The sequence below is a fragment of the Epinephelus lanceolatus genome, chromosome 11 (genome assembly GCF_041903045.1).
Source record: "Epinephelus lanceolatus isolate andai-2023 chromosome 11, ASM4190304v1, whole genome shotgun sequence".
NCBI lineage: Eukaryota > Metazoa > Chordata > Actinopteri > Perciformes > Serranidae > Epinephelus > Epinephelus lanceolatus.
Genome location: NC_135744.1, coordinates 16,813,578 through 16,833,143, shown reverse-complemented (window position 1 = coordinate 16,833,143; position 19,566 = coordinate 16,813,578). Strand labels below are relative to the sequence as shown.

The 19,566-nt window shown below is 38.6% G+C and overlaps 1 protein-coding gene across 1 annotated transcript in view; it reads left to right on the top strand.

Moving 5' to 3' along the window:
• The window catches only part of rad51d (RAD51 paralog D), a 36,670-nt gene that overhangs the window by 11,323 nt on the left and 5,781 nt on the right, over positions 1–19,566 (top strand). The window contains exons 3-7 of the mRNA XM_033609397.2: positions 1,100–1,218; positions 16,195–16,276; positions 16,475–16,609; positions 16,693–16,788; positions 16,907–16,997. Of these exons, the coding sequence (XP_033465288.1) occupies positions 1,100–1,218; positions 16,195–16,276; positions 16,475–16,609; positions 16,693–16,788; positions 16,907–16,997 (523 nt within the window). The remainder of the gene's footprint in view (positions 1–1,099; positions 1,219–16,194; positions 16,277–16,474; positions 16,610–16,692; positions 16,789–16,906; positions 16,998–19,566) is intronic.

Below are 19,566 nucleotides of genomic sequence, written 5' to 3'. Positions count from 1 at the left end.
TCTGTTTTTATTAGTCACATCTTTCTTGTGAGAAGTGGCATATGCCTCTTTCAGCCCTTGTTTTGTGTGTATGCAATGTTTATAAATGAGACCCCAGGTGATTAAAATCAGTAAAAATGCTGAAGAAAGCAGTTTATACAAATAAGTGTTCCTCCACCGCTGTCAGACTAGTCCAACACCTGCTAGTGTGTGCTCACCTTATTTCTGATCCAGACGTTCAGGAGGTTTTTACTGTGAGACGAATTGTTTGCATAGGTCTCCTCCTTTCTAAAACGAACGGACCTGGTGATTTAAACCGGTAAAAACATTGAATAAAGTTGTTTCACATTACAAACCATTGTTTTTCTACTGCTGTTTGGCATGTCAGAGACAGGCCACAAGCATAGCACCTGCTAACCTGTGCTCACCTTTTTTTTCTGTGATAAGTTGAGATACAAACATTCAGGAGGTTTTTATCGGGAGCTGAATTATCTGTCGAGGTCTCTTCCTCTCGAAAACAAACAGACCAGGTGATTTAAATTGCTAAAAACACCAAAGGAAGCAGTGTCATATCAAAAATCTGTGTCTTATTGATGCTCTCGTCATCGAGGGGCTTCTAAGTATGGTTGCAGATGTGAAAATACGAATGGCCTCTAGAGCCAGTGTTTGGTTTGTTCGTGTTGGGTTACTGTGGCAACATGGTTACGGGACCCCCTCCTAGAGTAGACATAAACAACCTATTCTAGAGTGATGGAAACGCAACAACTCTTATTATACTTACTATATTATGTTTCTGCTAATATATCCCCCTAAATCCTCCACACTGGAACTTTAAAGCCAAAGTTGCCCACTGTACTATATTTACCAAATGTGATATGTGAAGGCACAGAAAGAGCAGACAGTGTGGACATGATGACATTATCTCAAAAAATCCCCCTAATTGCATCAGAACAAGCCAAAAATTTCACCTTGTGCATTTGGATTATAATCACAATGGCCCAATTGGGCAGAAAACTACCCAATCTGGCACCACTAGCCGAGGTAGATGAGTGCATGTTGTGTTATTACTGTGCTGTGCTGCATTTGTGTGGAGCCTCACACTGTATTCTTTGTATTTCAGGCTCTGTTTGCCATCCGCCGAGTGCTGCTGGCCCAACACACAGCTTTCCCCGTGTCAGGCGCTGATCTGTATGAAGAACTATTGAGCTCAACAGCCATCCTCTCCACTGGAAATCCCAGGTAAAGACAATTCTGCACACACAGCAGAGCACACTGCTTTGTCTTTTGAGGACTGGAGGATTTAACAGTGGGCTCAGTGCCACAAGAGCTTAAAGGAAGATTCACCTCCCAAATCAAATATGTATTCCTGAGGACAGTTCCCCACATATTGAATTAGAAGACATTTCCCCAGTGTTCAGTTTAGAGGCAAAAGTGATTTTGTGGCGATGCTTCTTTGAGCATACAGCAGCTTCTTCGTCAGTGCCAACTGATATTACTTCAGATTAAAGTCTGTGACTTGTTTAGTGGTAGTAACAGCTGCATTTGATGTTTTGAAAGTTGAAGGGCACGATGGTCTGTGTTGGGAAGGTTACAGATACAAGTTACCCTGTAAAAAACGTAAAAGTAAAGTAACCATTTTAATTGGATGGATGGATGGATGGATAGATGGATAGATAAAGTGCTTTATGAGACAAAATAGTAAACACAGAAATAAAAACATTGAACATAGGCTAAGACCAGATCAGTGTGTGATAAGAATAAATAATAATAAAATTGATTAAAGAAGGATAAAAACTAGACACACAACAGATTTACTGTAAAAACCCTGTAAAAGTATGTTGTTTTTCTTTTTGAACTTTTTATTTAGTGTTCAGTTTTTCAGATAACAGAACGTTCCCAGACATGGGACCTCTTAAAAATGATACATTAAAAAAAAAAAATTAAAAAAAAATAAAAATGTTTTGAGGAGTGTTTTAAACAAAGACACCGAGTTCCTCAGGTAAGGAGCTCCATAGCTACAGGGCTCTTTTTTTTAAATTATTTTTGTGGGCTTTTGCCTTCAATGGATAGGACAGTGTGTGAAATTTGGAGACAGAGAGAGAGAGCGGGGACTGACACGCAGCAAAGGGTCGCAGGCCGGACTTGAACCCGCGAACGCTGCAGCGAGGCGATGCCTCTGTACATGGGGCGCCGGCATTATCCACTATGCTACCGACGCCCCGGCCGTCACTTTTCTAACAAATGTTTTAAACTGGGCAATAAAGCTGAAAAATGTCAGTAAATAGGTTGTGTCAAAAGAAGTTGTTCCTGCACAGTGAAAAGATGCAACAGAAACAGAAAGAATGATATATTGTACATACAAACTTTATACCGCAAAGAATATATTTGGACGTACTCTAACCCCTTTGTAATCACCAACCTTTTGATTAGCAACTGTAATTTAATTACGTATTTTTTTCATAGTAACTATTACAGTTGCATTTATTTTGTAATTCAAAGGGTTTTCATGGTCATGAAATTCCTGGAAATAATACGAAATTATAAAATTTTTTGAAAGTAACATAATGTTTTGGAAAATTTATTTTGGCTGTTGTTTAAAATGTGTTGATAAAAATCCCAAAACATATCTTAACTTTACCTGAAATATGTTTCTTGTATTATTAATTTGAAATATAGAGTAGCACTCTATTGCCGTTGAAATGTTACTAGTAGGGCTGCCCCTGCCTAAGAATTTTTCTAGTCAACCAATAGTCATCATTTAGGGCCATTAGTCGACTAGTCGCCCGCATGTTTAAGATATTATTTTAATTATATATTTAGGGTGGGGCAGCACAATGGTTTGAGTTGAAGGTGTGAGAAAGAATAGTATCAGTAACATTGTTAACACTGTGCTACATTACAGAGAAATACAAAAGCGTACTAATGAACCTTCATTAATATAGGCCTATATTTTATCTACAAGTGCACGTCACACACTGAGCGAGCCGCCTGTTAAGGCCTGTGTGTATATGACAACAGAGCGAAAAAATATAATTTCCCCTCAGGGATTAATAAAGTAAATCTTCTTCTTTATCTTCATATGCTAATCATAGTTTTACAATATCATGTGATACTAGTAACTAGGGCTGCCCCTTAATAGTCGACAAAATGTTAGTTGAGGTCATTAGTCGGCAAGATTTCATTGGTCGCTTAGTCGCAGAAATACAAAACAAAACAAACTTTCAGAAGCTGCCCCTTCTCAGAATAAATCAAAACCTATATGACTGCACCATGTGGGAGTTTAATTTGAAAGGACAGACACAGAAGTGTCCACACTCAACAGTCAGACAGGACTCAGGTTAAATACACACACATAGACAAACAGGACCTATACATGCATTTAATGGAGAGATGTCAGAGTGAGAGTGCTGCCCATGGACAGGCACCCTGAGCAGTTGGGGGTTTGGTGCCTTACTCAAGGGCACCTCGGCAGTGCCCAGGAGGCAAACTGGCACCTCTCAAAGCTACCAGTCCACACTCAATATTTAGTCCAGACAGGCACCAAATATGTAAACCCTCTTATTCCCAAACCATGTCCTTATGGACTGAGCTACTGCCGCTAGTTTGCAGTAGGAATGTCTAATGAGCGAGTGAGGTTAGTGAGCACTAGCAGTTTGATTATCCTCAAATGCTTGGGGAAGTGCGTGTTTAATAATGTATGGCCTTCGATGTATGGCTGTGCTGGATTGTAGGCTTCACACCGAAACATTTTGACGTAAGTAACGTGGAGGAATCGGCTTTGGTCAGCCATGATAAAGGGAAGAAGTATCAAGACAACCAAAAGGCTGCTCAACAGACTGCCAGCAAATGGCGCATATTTTATGTCTGCTGTAGTCAGGCCCGATGACGTTACTGCTTAGTGTCTACTGTATGTGTAGATTTATTCTATATTCCATGCTACATTTTCGTAACAATGCTTGTCTCAAGGTATAGCACGCTGGCTTCATCATTGCACCCTATGATCTCTATATAGGACTACCTAAACTACTTTTATAGAGTCATGGAAATGGGGTAAAATATAGTGGAAAAGTTATGGAGAAGTTTTGGAACTTCTTTGGTAAAAATGTGTGGGAACCTTAAATTTAATTACCTAACTCCATTACATGTAACTAATTACTCCCCCAACCCAATTTGTGCGTAAACTGCCATTGTTGGAACAAGCCATGCATTTATAAGCCATTTCTGTCGGTTTCATCATGTTTGCAATTTTCTCTCTTAAGCTGTGCAGACCAGCACAAACCATCAACAATCACAGGACAACCTGTAAAATCAATAATATTGTACATTACAAGATGTTTTGTAACCAGATTCCTTTGCATCGATTCATTTTTATCAAACTAAAATCTTTTAAATGTTGCTGAAATCCAATTTGCATTGAACTGTGCCAGCAGAATATGCATCTGGAGCACGGTTGCTGTGGTTAAAAATACAGCAGACCGATGGAGTGTTTTAGAAATGGCCCGTGTGCTACATTTTAACAGCCAGAGCCGACTTCTTCGCTTGTTGTTCCATTTGGCTCGTGAACGCAGCCCACAGTGGCTCCTGATATATCAGCTGCATTAACTCAGCCCCTAGCCTGACTACTTTCCACTAAAAACAACAAACGTCACAGACAAGTCCTTTAAAACATTTTTGCGGTACATTGAAAAATGAAAATTTAATGACCTGAAAGAAACCAAAAATTCCCACTGCTGCCAGCGTGGCATTGTGTGACAGCAGTGCTTGGAATTAACCTGCAAAACTGAGACACAGCATCCCTTGAAAGGTTTGCCCAGAGATGTGTGCTGGCATCACAAGCTTCAGTTATCTGTATGCAGTCGTGGTACAAAGCGTAGCAGATAAATTCACCACTTTCTGAAGGGAAATATTCTTTAGCCAGGACACAGGCTGCTCTGGACAAATCTGTGAAATGGGCCAGCATGGCATAATTTATAGGATGGTACCTTTTCTACAGTTAAACTCACTGTTTCAGCATAATTAATGACCACAGGTGTTTTTTTCTCTCCGTGGCTCTTTTTAAGTGGTTTTCATAAATTAGTTAGTGCTTTGGATTAGTGATATGAAAGTGAATCAGCCATGTGAGTAAAGGCGGTGTGATTTGTGTATCTTGGCTGCGCTCTACTGGCGAGAAGATGAACTGATGGATGATATCTGCTGTCCATGGTGTCACACTCTGTACAGGCAGTGTGGTGTGTGTGGTTTATCCAGAGACAGAGTAATGAAACATACACTTAGTTTCCAGTCCATTTGGTATACTTAACTAAAACTAATGCAGTCTGCCAGCCTTAATGATTATATGTAGTTATATATGGTTCAGTTCTTGTTGAAAATGTTTAAGGGATGTGTTGATTCAACCTCATGGTTAGTTTGGAGGCTGCAGGTTATATGAGTGGTGTTTCTAATATTTGGCACCCTTGTTGATATAGGGTGGGCAAAATATCAGTATAATGCAATACAGTTCAAAAGCACCACAAACTACTGCCTATGTGCTGGTCCTATGCCCATTGGACAGGTCTTGGCCAGGTTAGGACCTCATTATCATTACAACTGTTGGTATTATCATGTATCCATTGTATGGCTGCCCCCTAATAGTCAGCCAAATGTTAGTCGACCAGAAAGGTCATTAGTAGGATTTCATTGGTCGCTTAGTCGCAGGAAAAAAAAAAGTGAAACTCTATTAAGAGCTGCGCCTTGTCAAATTAAACCAAAACCTAGAACCTAGAAAATTGTATTGAATATAGATATTTTTAAGGTGTTGTATTGAAGTTAGAAATTCCAGTATCATGATAATTCTAGTGTGGATGTATGTGTGTATATCTTATATATGTGTTTATGTTGTGTTTGTCCGGGGGTATCAGATAACCTGTCAGTTCAATGGTTTATTTAGTGTAGCAGCCGGGGGGAGTTTTGACCACAATACTTGATCCCCAGATATGTATGTTCCGTACATGTCATATGTTGTTATTGGTTGTATATATCACTTGTCTCATTTAAAACAAAACAAAACAAACAAATAAAACCCCACAGCCTGCAAAATGACCATAAAGTTTAAATAACATCTCTCTTTAACATTCCGAACAAACCTGAACATTATAGCTGTCATGGAAGTAGGATTTATCGCAGGGCTGTTTTATTAGACTACGTTAGTTTCAGCGAGGTGTACCTGTCAGAGTGTGTAATATGTAAAGGATTTTGTAGAGTCTCTGAGAGACTGTAATATGTTGATGTTATTTCCTGCGTTGCTTACAAGCTAATGCTGAAAACAATATCCATTATATCAGCAGATAACTGTGATGTTTTTTCTAAAAACAGCTCTGTCAGAGAGGACGTAGCCTGAATGACATGATGCAAATATTTGACTATTTACATTTTCTTCATCATGTTGAGTGAAGGCAGCTTGCTTAGACTTTTCCTTCCTAAAGCCAGAAGCCCTGAAGGCTGTAAACACTGTTAGGACTTCTCTTCAGCTTTCAATCACATCTGCTGCGAGACACCTTTTGGCATATTATTTTTATGTCTCTTTCCCTTTCTTCTTCCAGCTGTTTGATATATGCTCAGTGAATGAGAGCCTCGAGCCCAGAGACGGATAAAAAGAATGTGATGGACATGGACTTTTTCAGTTTTTGGTCTTACGTCAACCAACTACGAGAAATGTCAGAAATTCAATAAGAAATCAAAAGAGATCAAAGAAACCCTTCCTACTATTACATAATAAAATAATCAGATGCATTGTTTAATCTTTTAATGTAGTTCTCTCCCTGTTTAAGGCCATAATACCTTTTTAAAATCCATAGTACTGTGAGCAGGGGAACCTTCATGGACTGTCAGATTTTTCTGTTCCTAACTAATTACTGTTTTTAACTGAATTTCCATTATTAAGCTGTCTACTTTAATATCACATTCACATATCACATATTGTTGGGTTGACTATTGGTGGTTTCACATAGTATTTACACATTGAGATTTTTTTATAAATAATCACCAGTAATGCGGTTATAATGACAAATAAATAGAACAGCTTGAACAGTTTGGTCCTGTTTTGAAGCCTCAAGTTCAGCATTTCGGCCATTGCCATCTTAGTTTATTCAGAGCCAGATGTTTAGTTTAGTTTATTTCAGTCATATATATACTTCAAAGCAGCAAAAGAAAAGAACAATACAAAATTGACTGAAAAAGGCTCAGGCAGAAGCGAAGCTTATTAATGCCCGCCTGCTATGCATCTTGAGCTACACAATTCTTGATGTCAAGTGGGAAAAGAAAAAAAAACAAAAAAAAACAAAAAAAAAACATACATATATACACACATACATACGTACTCATGCACATACATGACTCTTTTCCCTTTTTTGTTTTTCAATTACAGCCATAACTCCTAAATATAAATGCACATAATGATTTCTTGAACATAACAAAGGAAGTACATTGCTTTAGTTTGAGATCAGCACTGTTCCACAGCTGAACCCCCTTAAAAGAAATGCATCTTCCTTTAACTTCTTTTTTAGCTTTTGGTAACATAAATTTGCTTCCATCTCTCAACTCATATTTACTCTGAGACACTATGAAGAACTTATGCATGCTGTCTGGTAGTGTTTTATTATTTACTTTAAACATGATTTGCATTGTTCTATAATAAACCAAGTCTCTAAACTTCAAAACATGGGAATTTAAAAATAATGGATTAGTATGATCATAGTAACCGGCTTTGTTTATGATGCGTATGGCTCGTTTTTGTTGTAATACAATTTTATCAATTGTGGTTTTAAACGTAGATCCCCATATTTCCACACAGTAAGTCAAATAAGGAAGTATCAATGAACAGTAAATTAAATATAAACTGTTGTGATTTAGCATGTCTTTGGTTTTATACATGATTGCAATTGATTTTGAGATTTTCCCTTTTACATACTCAACGTGTTTCTTCCAATTTAATTTGTGATCAATCACAACCCCGAGGAATTTGGTCTCCCAAACCCTTCCTATTTCAATGTTAGAGATTTTTAATTTACTATCACTTCCAGATTGGCTTCCAAATATCATAAATTTAGTTTTCTTTATATTAAGAGATAATTTATTGACATCAAACCAGGTTTTAAGCACTCCAAGCTCTTGTTCAACAGTGTGCAAAAGTTCTTCTAAGTTTCCCCCAGAGGAGTACAAATTTGTGTCATCAGCAAATATAATACATTTTAACTTATTAGAAACACAGCATATGTCATTAATAAAAAGAATAAACAATTTGGGGCCAATGATGGAGCCCTGAGGCAATCCGCAGGTGACCGGTTTAAGTTCAGACATTGTTTGGTTTATTTGAACATATTGCTGTCTATTTTCTAAATAACTTTTCAGCCATGCGTGAACTGTCCCTCTAAATCCATAGTGTTCCATTTTTTCCAGTAAATAGTTATGATCGATAGTATCAAAAGCTTTACTTAAGTCTATAAAAATACCTACTGTATAAAGATCATTGTCGATGGCATTAGCTATTTCTTCAACCATCGTCATTACTGCATATGTGGTTGTTCTATTCTTTCTGAATGTGACCATATTTGGATGAGTGGTTGGACCTGTGAAGGAGCTAGGGGTGGATCTGACTAGGGGTGGGAATCTTTGGGCACCTCACGATTTGATTACGATTCAGAGGCTACGATTCGATTATAAAACGATTATTGATGCATCTTTAATTTATGTATATTGATGCACTTTTTCACAACACACATTTCTTTTTGTCTCACTGAATAAGCATTCAACACTTGCAATTTTTAAAAACAGTGCATTTGTAATAAGAAACAGTTGAATTCATTTCCATTATATTTTATTAAACATATAAATGGAAATGCTTGCAAACTGGAAAGTTACAACTTCATTGTACAGAACCAGAGGTAACAACTGGTATCTTAAATCACAAGATAAAATGCGCAGTTAGAGTAACAAATGATTCGGTGGCGACAGACGTCCACGCATCACATGTAACTGCGTTCCTACCTGCCTTCAACAGTGAGGCCATGACTTCTGTTTTGGTTTGATGGTAGAGTGTCGGTGAAATAGCGTCGGGATGGAATAGTGTATCTGGGCTCCAGTGTATGCAGCAGTGCTCGAAATCCCTGATTTTCCACGACAGAATAAGGACGCAAATCCTTGGCAATAAATGCCGCGATGGCCTTCGTAATTCGCTTCGCCTTTTTCGATGAGGGTGGCAGCTTTCTAATTGCTTCCTCGATTGTTCTCTGGTCGGTAGCGCCACTAGTTGCCGCAGCAACAACAGCCTGCCGTCTCCCTGACTCCTCCGTCAGGTGGAATCGAGTTACATGGCTTCTCATGTTTGTTGTGTTGCTAAAGTATTTTATTTTAGCACGACACAGCTTACATATAACGTGGCTCTTGTTCAGTTCGCTTCCGCCGTCAACGTTGTAGAAGCCGGAGTGTTTCCACACATCTGCTTTTAAATTAGAAGAAGCCGTTCAGCTCTCACGGCGAGGTGGGTAGCGGTCAGCCATGTTTGTTTTCCTCTGTGCGCGTGTCTGCTCCAGGTGCGCATCCCAAAGTGTCCCGGAGATGACACGTACCGCGCTTCTTAGTTCCGCATTATTTAGAATCTTCTGTATTACTCTAATTAACAGATTTAAATAATCGAAATTTGGATGTTTGTGAATCGATTCAGACTCGTCCATGTCCGAATCGCGATGCATCTAAGAATCTAAAAATTTCCCCCACCCCTAGATCTGACTCACAGATCCCTACCGGGATTTGATCCATTTGGTCTGATAACATTTTAAAAGTCTAGGAGAGCAGCACAATTAAATCCCTTTATCTCCATTCAAATTAGTGGAGTGCTAAACAGAAAGTTAGCTATTCGGCTGGCAAAAGTTAGCCACTTGGCTGAACTTGTCCATTGTAAGTCTCCAGTGCTCTCTTGGCTCCATAATATGGAAGATAGAGTGATTTTGGCTTCATGCGCCACTGTGCAACTTTCATAGGAGCGAACGGGGCCCCGCCTCAAATGCTGCATCCAAGTCTCTTGATACATCCATGTTTTTGTTACTATCAAATATATTATCACCAAAACTTGTCTATCATTTTAAGAAAAAGTGTCAACACTCCCAATGTCATCGTGGAGAAAAACATTTCTTTGGCAGCACACACTAATGCAACTTGCCTTTCACAGACCTCCCTCACAGCTCACATGCTAAAATACAAAATAGTATAATCATTTATGAGGAGTAATAAATGGCTCTAATTTGTTTTTTGCCGCAGAGAGTATCAAACAGACTTTACACAGACAAGCAGAACGAAAGCAACACAAACGTAACAAACCTCATCAGATATCCAGCAGCTGTGGTGCTTCCTCATACTAACAGTGTGGATGATAAGAGCTGATGGTTCACAGCTGTCATCAGTTTGTGTGTCATGTAGCCTACATAATATTTTTTGCCAACACCTGATAGTATAATGACAGAGATATGATAATGCTATGCAATGTTTGGGTGTGATCAAGTGATACGGTTCAGCCTCAGTCACTTAACACCTCAATGACGATGGTAGATTGTCTCCTGTCATGGCCTTCTCATGAAGAATATTATCAACCACATGCTGTGTATGGAAGGAAATATCTGTCCACAAGACTCAGTCTTTAAAAAGAGCCCTGCGTAGAAACAAAAGTAGAGTAAATCTGTCTTCGTTGCTTCCACTCCAGTCACTAAGATAAACCTTTAGGTCCAAGGACTGAACAGTATTCTGATCTCACCAATGAGTGCAGCCCATGAGAAATCAGCTTTTCAAGGACAATCACTTTCATCCTTCTGAGGCCTTACAAGAGCGCAACCTGGTGTTTTCATCAACAGTGCAACCCTCTCTGCTCCATTGCCAAAGGAGGCAGAAATAATGCAAGTATGTCCATCCCCACCAATTCTCCTCTTCACAGTCACGCTGTGTGTGATGAGAACCACTATTAACCAACCACAGGCTTGCCAGCGATGCTTAACCTTCAAGCTGGAGGACCTTGGCTATGTAGATTTGACTGCATTGCTGTCACATCCATCATCACATGCAGGCAAACATGATGAGATTCAACAAAGTACACAGATCACCGAACATCAAAATAGACAAATCAAAACATTCCTGTACTGAAAGAACAGATGGTCAAAGCATTATGATGACAAACACTACCTTGGTGATGATCTAAATAAAAGTGTGCAATCAACACTCTGTCCTTTAAAGCTGGTGCCAATAGAAATATCTACATCTTTGTAAAATAAATCTAGAAAGTTCTAATGCTCCAGTGTTTTATGTTGTAACCTATCAGAATCTTTCCAAAATGAAATACAGATGTCCACTAAATTATCACTTAAAGAAATTCTTCACCTCCGAAATAACCATTTTTATTATTAGTTACTCATCCTGTGTTTCACTGAGTTCACAAAGAATTGTTGTTGTTGTTTTTTTTTTCCTTGCTTTCTCTTTAAATTGAAGTCATGGGGTCCATGTTTAACAACAGTTGAACTATTACCTAATAGTTCAACTGTATAATGCATGATAAAATCGGTACATTATCAGTATCGGCAGATATTGGCTTTAAAATGAAATATCTGAATCGCACAACATGTTTTTTATTATTTTGCACAATGAATGAGTATTACATACACTGAAAAGTACTGTATTTCATGTACTCATCTGCTGGTGGGCCATCATGATAAGAGTATACATGCATAATATGATGTTAATTCCACTACAGAAAAGATGATAATCACTAAAATTAGGTGGGGAAAAAATTTGGATATATCGACATCAGTATCAGTTATCAGCCAAATCAGTTGTTATTCATCAGCATATTGGATAACAGCAAATAATCCAGTATCATGCATTTCTAAAAACTATATAAAAACTTCCAATTACAAACTCTCACCCAGCTCTTGTAGTATAATCCAAGTCTAATTTATCCAGTCATATGCTCAGAACTTCCAAAACAGGCATCCATTTCCTCCACGGGGAAATTAACTAAAAGTGAGATGTATCTATGCTCTATGCTCAAATACTATAATTAAAACTCGCTCTGATTTTCTATAGGAAACCTCATTGTCCGTTGGTAGTAATGCACCACCGAAAACGGAAAGGGGGTTGTTTACCACAAGCATGTAGTCATTGTAGTTTTTTAGCTCAGTGAAAGTGCCGGCTCGACAGTGCTGTGTGCGCTCCTGGAGGAAGGGAAGTTGATGACAACTCCTCTTCAGAGGAATTCTCCCGCAGTCGCTCACCGCACAAAACTAGCCCATTTTTACTCGCTTGTAAACAACCTGTGCAGTATGATGCCTTTAAACACGACGCCAACCTTCTTCTGCTTCTTTTCTGTGTCCCATTACATTGCAATGGTTTCCTGCCGGTTGGCGACACCCACGTAAAGGAGCATTATCGGCATCGAGTGGGCTGGAGTGTATAACGCTTCAGGGTCAAATGAACGATCAAGCGGAAGTTTACACACGGGTGTGAGGCAGCTGAAAAAATAGTTCCACAATTGAGATGAATAGTGAAAACACGGATGGAAAACACAGTTTGCTACGATTTTTATGTCAGAACATCAACAAACACCACTGACCACTTGGTGAGTTTCATGGCTTTGAAAACGAACATCTAGGGTGGTTTTAGGACAGGTTCACACATGGCCATAGGCAGCAGTGTTAAGCCAGGTAGGGGAAAGCCAAATTCTCTGAAAAGGAGCAATTTTGGCCTTAACCACTCTATTTCATCATAAACAACCCAGAAATGGGACTCAAAGTGCAAAATGCCGGACTTCTCCTTTAAAGTGGGTGCTATTGGTCTACCACTGCCCACATCAGTTTGGTAAGAATACTGTTTTTGTCAGTGAGTCTGGCTTTGAAAAGAGCATAGATACATTTCACTTTCAGTTTAGTTTTGAATATTAAAGCTGTAGCAAATGGGTTAGTATGTGTATGTGTTTGGAAAGTACTGGGCAAATGACTGGATAAATGAGATTTGAATTATAACTATGACTGCACTATACACGGTGTATTGCCTCATACTGAGTTGTGTGAGAGTTTGTAAATAGAATTTTCGATGTAGTTTTGCTGTTAAACATGGACACCATTGAATTTAATTGTTGGCTCACCAGAAACATGAAAGAAAAACAGTTTTCTGTACAAAATCAACACAACGCAAGGTAAAATAAGTGGTCATTTGGGGGTTGAAGTATTCCTTTAAATCACTATAACAAGAAATAGAGTGTGACAATGTGTTGCCGGTGTTGCAGTTGACAGTTTTTGGTACCCTGTTCTGTGGACATATTTGGGTCAGCAATGAAAAGTAGTGAGGTTTGATGCTCAGACCAACATTAACAGACACAATCCTATACAGTACATTGAACAAAGCAACTAAATTGCTCTGTTTAGTTTCTATTTTTACCTCTATTCTTATTTTACTTTTCTATGTCACTTATGTTCTTGTTTAAGTTTTATATTTATCGGTATTTTTTTCTGTCCTTATGCTGCTGCAAAACTTAATTTATCCTCTGGGGATCAATAAAGACCCGTCCTATCTAACCTTAAACTATAAATTCTCACTAAATAGAATTGAAAAACGAGAAGCCGCTGTGTCACAATAAATAAGTAAATAAACAAAAGTATAAATGAGTATGTTTAAGTATTTTTCCTCACTGTAAACTCATATCAAAGTTTTCATGTCACAGTCCTAAATATTCCTCAACACTGAAGTAGGGAATTTCAGAGATAAATTAAGAAAACTCTATCTTGTGGCCATTGTTTTCTGAGAAATCAAGTATTTTCCATCAGTTTGGTATAAATATGACTTTTCCCGTGAGCTTCAGCTGCATTTGCTTTAGTATGAAGCCAGTCGTAGGAGCAAATCAGATTTGCACCCTAGTTGCTGAATTTATCCAAAATGGACCCAAATCTGAAAGTGAATTGTTTTTTACTGCTGCATTAATTATCATCTTTCTATGCAATGTAGTCTCTAGAACCTGCTTACAATTAGTGACTCACTCACAACAGAAGTATACACTCAGTGGTTAGATGTTTCTTTTTTATCTATACGTTTCTTGGGAGTTGAATGTACAAAGGGTTGTATCTTAGACTTCTTATTAAAGAACCAGATGATGCTGTCGCTCGTCTTTTGTACTTATGATTCAACTGGAGGAGTTTCATGGCCCTTCAAGCTTTTAAAGTGCCTTAGCTGCCAGTCATGTAACAATGTCTACGCAGGAAGTAATGTGAGTTTTACCTTGAGAATCCTGGACATCATAAATTACTCCTTCCACTTCTCAACTCCATTGTGGAAGTGTGAAACATACCAAAAATCAGCAGCTGAAAAGGAGAACATGGGAGAGAAAATTTATCTTGTGAAGACATTGCATCTTACAATGCATTTACATCAGACAGTGCAAAAAGCTCTGATCAATGTAGTAATCCACAGCTGCAGAGTTTGAACGGGCTATTATGTCGTTTTTGCTTCTTCAATTTCCCATCGACTGTAATGATGGACGCAGCAGCTCTCCAAGCATAGATATTTAGTCCCGTCTCTCTCTAATTATATCGATATTACAAACTAAAAGTTTCCTTTTACCTCATGTTGTTCACTTGATTACAGCAGTAAATGCATAAACAAGTGTATACTATACATTTAACTATGCATTGTATGTCATTTTATTCTTTGCTGGAAGTATATGTAAATTGGCTTCAGTAGACACACCCATTAGACTTGTAACTAACAAACAATCCCATCTACACTCACACACACACACACACACACACACACACACACATATTATAACACCATGCATTCCCTAGCCCAGTAGTTCGCAAACTGTCTTTCATACCCCCCCTTGCGAAACGGTAAAGTTCATGCCACCCAACACACAGTCTTTAATCAGTCATTAACAATAATTGGGAAAGCAACTAATGAAGTGAAATGAGGGTTAGCTTGATAGCATCAGCAAACTCTTGTTCATTTTCCCTACATATCTAATCATTGAACTTTGTTTAGCCTTTCAACAAAAACAGTTGTTTCAGCTTATTAGTAACAATTTCCTATTAGCTGTGAAGCTTCTGTGCTTTTAATAACATAATATAAGCAGCAGTGGATGAGAAACTTGGACAGAGCAGATTGAATTATCACTTTTCTACATGTTTACATGTTGCTGAACAGCTGTATATGATAAAGTATTGACTTTTTCTTTGAGGAGGTTTTATTACACTCACAGTAACAGGCGTAGAAATGGCGCAGTAGCCAGGGCGCACAGACAGCAGGAGGAGCGGCTGCTGCAACACGATAATAAATTACACCCAAATGTAAAAACAGATTAACGGGGTTTAAGCTTCACACATCTGTGGGACAAAGCGTGTATTAAAGATCGATCTCGGATTTTGTGAATCGATATCGGGTCATTCAAATGAAGATCAATTTGAATCGGATGAATCGATTATTTTAACCCAGCCCTACTCTTGACTTTAGCTCTTTGTTTACTTTCCTCACTTCTGTTTTTCTTCTGTTGTGGGCTGAGTTGAACTGCCAATATAGTGACTTCATTCACTGATGTAGATGCTGATTCAATATACTGAATCAGCCAAGAAAAACGAAAAGCAGACAGGGGCTGTAAAGGGATAACAGTGCAGGACATAGCACTCCAACTAGTGGGACAAGCGCCCATCAGCGGCCCAATGCTGACCGACAGCTGACCATCAGCTTGGTGTGTCAGGGCCTTTACACTAACCTTAACCTAATTAAAATCAACTCTTAACCCTTAAGCTGGCCTTTGAAGAAGTGAGGACTGGTCAAAATGTCCTCACTTTACAACAGTATCCTCACTCTGTCGGTTAAAAACGTGTAGGTCCTCACTGTGTAGCAAGTACCAGTACACACACACACACAAGCATGCAGGCACACACTGAGATTAATGGAAAGCCAACTATTTTTTGATAGATTCAATTTGAAAGACGCAGCCAGTGGCTGAGCTTGATAAGAAGCAATGAAACAGCAGCTGAAATTAGGAATTGGCCAAACATCCTACGAATAGTCTGGAACCTAATGCAAGCTCTGTTTGTGTTATGTTCGCCCAACTGCAGTTTTTGTTGGCTCTACGGATGTGCGTGGACTTAATAGTTTATTACATGGGGTGGCAGGTGTGAGTAATGAATCGTACCTTGTTTCTTGCAGCTTAGATAAACTGCTGGATTCAGGCTTGTATACTGGAGAGATAACAGAGCTGTCAGGAGGCCCAGGAAGTGGCAAATCTCAGGTGAACATTTCCTACCTTTTCTCTCCATCACTGATAATTTCAAACTCATAAATTCCTCCTTTTTAGAATTTCCTCTCCTCCTTTAGAATAAGAAACTGTACTCTGGCTGAAATAATACTTTTTAGAGTTATCGTTTAGCTAACACAAATTAACCATGCTATCTTGAACTATTCCCTGTGTGCTTGTCATGGCTTCTAGGTGTGTTTCGGAGTCGCTGTGCACATTTCTTACCGGCTAAAACAGAGTGTAGTATTCATCGATACGACAGGGGGGCTGACTGCCAGCCGCTTGCTTCAAATGCTAAAAGCTGAAACAAGTAACTCAGAGGAGCAGGTAAGATGACAGGGACTGAGTTTCAAAGTAATATTGCATGGTGTGTAATATAAGATGATGTGAAATAAATTGTCATTTTACAGATGGAAGCTCTCCAGAGGATCCATATCTACCGTTTGTTTAACGTCTTCTCTTTACTCGACTGTCTGTACAGCCTTCGCGGTGGCGGGCTTCAGCAGGTTTGTTTGCTGTTATATTAATGCTTAAAATATACCAACAATCCCGTTTTACCCGGGGAACCTTTGAGAAAGACAGATGAAATTTTCAGCAGTCTAATTTTGTCACATTTTGTATTAGGTGTGTGTTGGCGGTGGCTCTGTGAAGGCAGTGATCGTGGACTCAGTGTCAGCTGTTATCTCTCCTCTACTGGGAGGCAAACAGAATGAAGGTGATATCTCTCTCTGCGAGTCCATCATAGTGCATCATACCTGAGGCTGTGTTTACACCTGAGCCTGTAAACTCCAAATGTCTGTAAAATAAATATCACAACAGGATTCCCACACATTCTGCAAGCATGACATCCAAGTTAGTTCCAGTCATAGGAGAGTGTGAAAATACAACAGAAACATTAGTGCAATCATGTTAAACCTCAAACCAGGCCATTTAGAGTGAAAAGTCAAATTTCTGATATCAGTTTTTAATGGAGCTGTTTTCATTAACCTTGGAGCTACTTCAACTGGAGTCTGACCTCTTGAGAGTCAAAATAATTAAAGTTCTTAATCCAAGTGAACCTAATTCAACTTCATTGCTAACTATTGGTTTATAGAAAGCTCCAGAACAGCAATCTAATTAAGCAATCGCTCAATACAACATCCAAAGGGGGGGGGGGGGGGGGGGTCTAAAATAAATCTTCCATAAGCACTTGTGAACAGAAAGAACAAAAAGCTAAAATCTACCAAAAGTGAGTGTACAGAAATAGCAAATTCATAAAGGTTTTTGTTTAAAACTATGGACACTTTTTACAAAATTAAATTAAAAACCACATCATGATACAGGGATATTTTGAAGTAAAGTTCTGTAGAGGGGCCGAAAATACATTTTATTATTGCAGCCTATCAGGCTATGCAGTAAAATAGGCAAAAAAAAGGCTGAAAAACAACAAAAGAAGGTCTTGTGTTAGTTATACCCAATTTATTGAGTTATAGTCCTATCCTTATTTACAAACATTTTTATTTTTGAACATGTGCAGCCTGTTGTATAGAGATGTTTTCATATATTTTTGTTTAGTAACAACAAATGCTATACATGGGATATTTATCTTGTAATCTGCAGGGACAGATGAGTTCAGCACTGTTCATCAACTTATATGACATACTGTATGAATATGACAGCAGTGACAGTTGAACGTTTCCACGGCAACGGGTAAAACTGTCTCGATGGCTGTTCATCAGCAGCTTGCAGTCTCTGTCCTCACAGACTTTCCTGATGACAGTAAATATGTGGGAAACACTGCATATTCTCAGAATATTCACCTGGCTGCTTTTATGTCATTTAGAACATCTTGCCCATTTCATTTTCTAGAGAGCAATTTCAGACCTTGTCATTGATGACCTCACAAATTTTAGTTTAGTTTTAGCACTAATATTTTTGAGCAGTTGTAGACTGTAGGAATAACATGTATGAATTTAAAAAAAGACAGTAAAGACAAGAAGTAAGAACACCTAAATGAAAAGAAAAAAAAATCATCTAAAGACAAAACAAGGAGCAAAAGTGTGTAAATAAAGTTTCAGATTAAAAGGTAGTTATGTGTCTAGTTTTCAGCCCTTATTTAAATGAGTTAGCAGTTTTTTTTATTGATGTGTCCACAGAGATACAGTACATTCTTACGTAGAAACAGATCCCATTCAATCCAACATAACATTTCCACTGTATTTCCTTTTAAGAGTCCTCAGTCATTGAATATTGAAACTAAAGCCCCATTTCCTACAAACACTTTCAGTATGGTACCTTTAGAATCAAAAGTAACCCTTCAGACATGGTACCTAGACCCTGGCGTTTCCACTGCAAACAGTACCCTTAAATGTGGGCAGGGTTGTTGTCACTCACTGCTCCGTCCAGCACTTGCTGTATTTCCTCATCAGCGGTGACACAGATGGAAGTCTGCACCTCGCTTATCGTCCACAGAAGGAGGCTGCACACCAACATTTTCAGAACAAAATAGAACAGGCTGCAGTGAGAGTCTCTCCATGGGATATTTAAAGATAGGGGGTTTGTGCATTTAGGCCTTCTCAGGCAAACTCAGGGGTTTAGTGTTCAGGAAGTGAGGATTAGAATATATGCAGTTCACATAACCCGGCTGAAGGTAATATATATAAACGCTTGAAGATCATTACGAAAAGTGTTAGTGTATGTGTATGTTCCACCTTAAAAGTTGCCGGCAGTCAGCCCAGTGAATTAAGTTTTTTTTTCTCCAACTCCAGCTTGGTGGAAATGGGGTTTTAAACTCCAGTAGCAAATGACAGTTCCTAAACAAATGAGTTAGCAGTTTTACTAGCTATTAAATCCTGTTTGGTTCACCTAAGTATGTGGTATCACCTTTTTCCACCTCAGCCCACTTTAAACCAGCGAGACCAGTAAAGACAAAAGCACTAATACAGAAATCTCTCATGTGAAATAACTCTAAAGACTTTGGCTGAAGATGTAGGACCGCATCGCTCACAGTAAAAAGCTGATTGAGAAAAAAGATATTCATGGCCTTTAAAGGATCACCAAAGTAATTGCAATTCATCCTGTGGGGACCAGGAACCTCCACACTAAATCCCCCGTCAGGCTGTCTAATACTTTTATTCTGGTCCAAAGTCGTGAACTGACTGTCATTGCCATCCTCTGAGCTCCGCTGTCAGCGTGGCTATAAACAAAATGAGCCAATCATAAGAATATTAAAGACAGTAAATGTCACAACAATGATATCTGTAGCTTTACTTAGTACTGTTGAATTGCTTAGAAAATGCCATAAA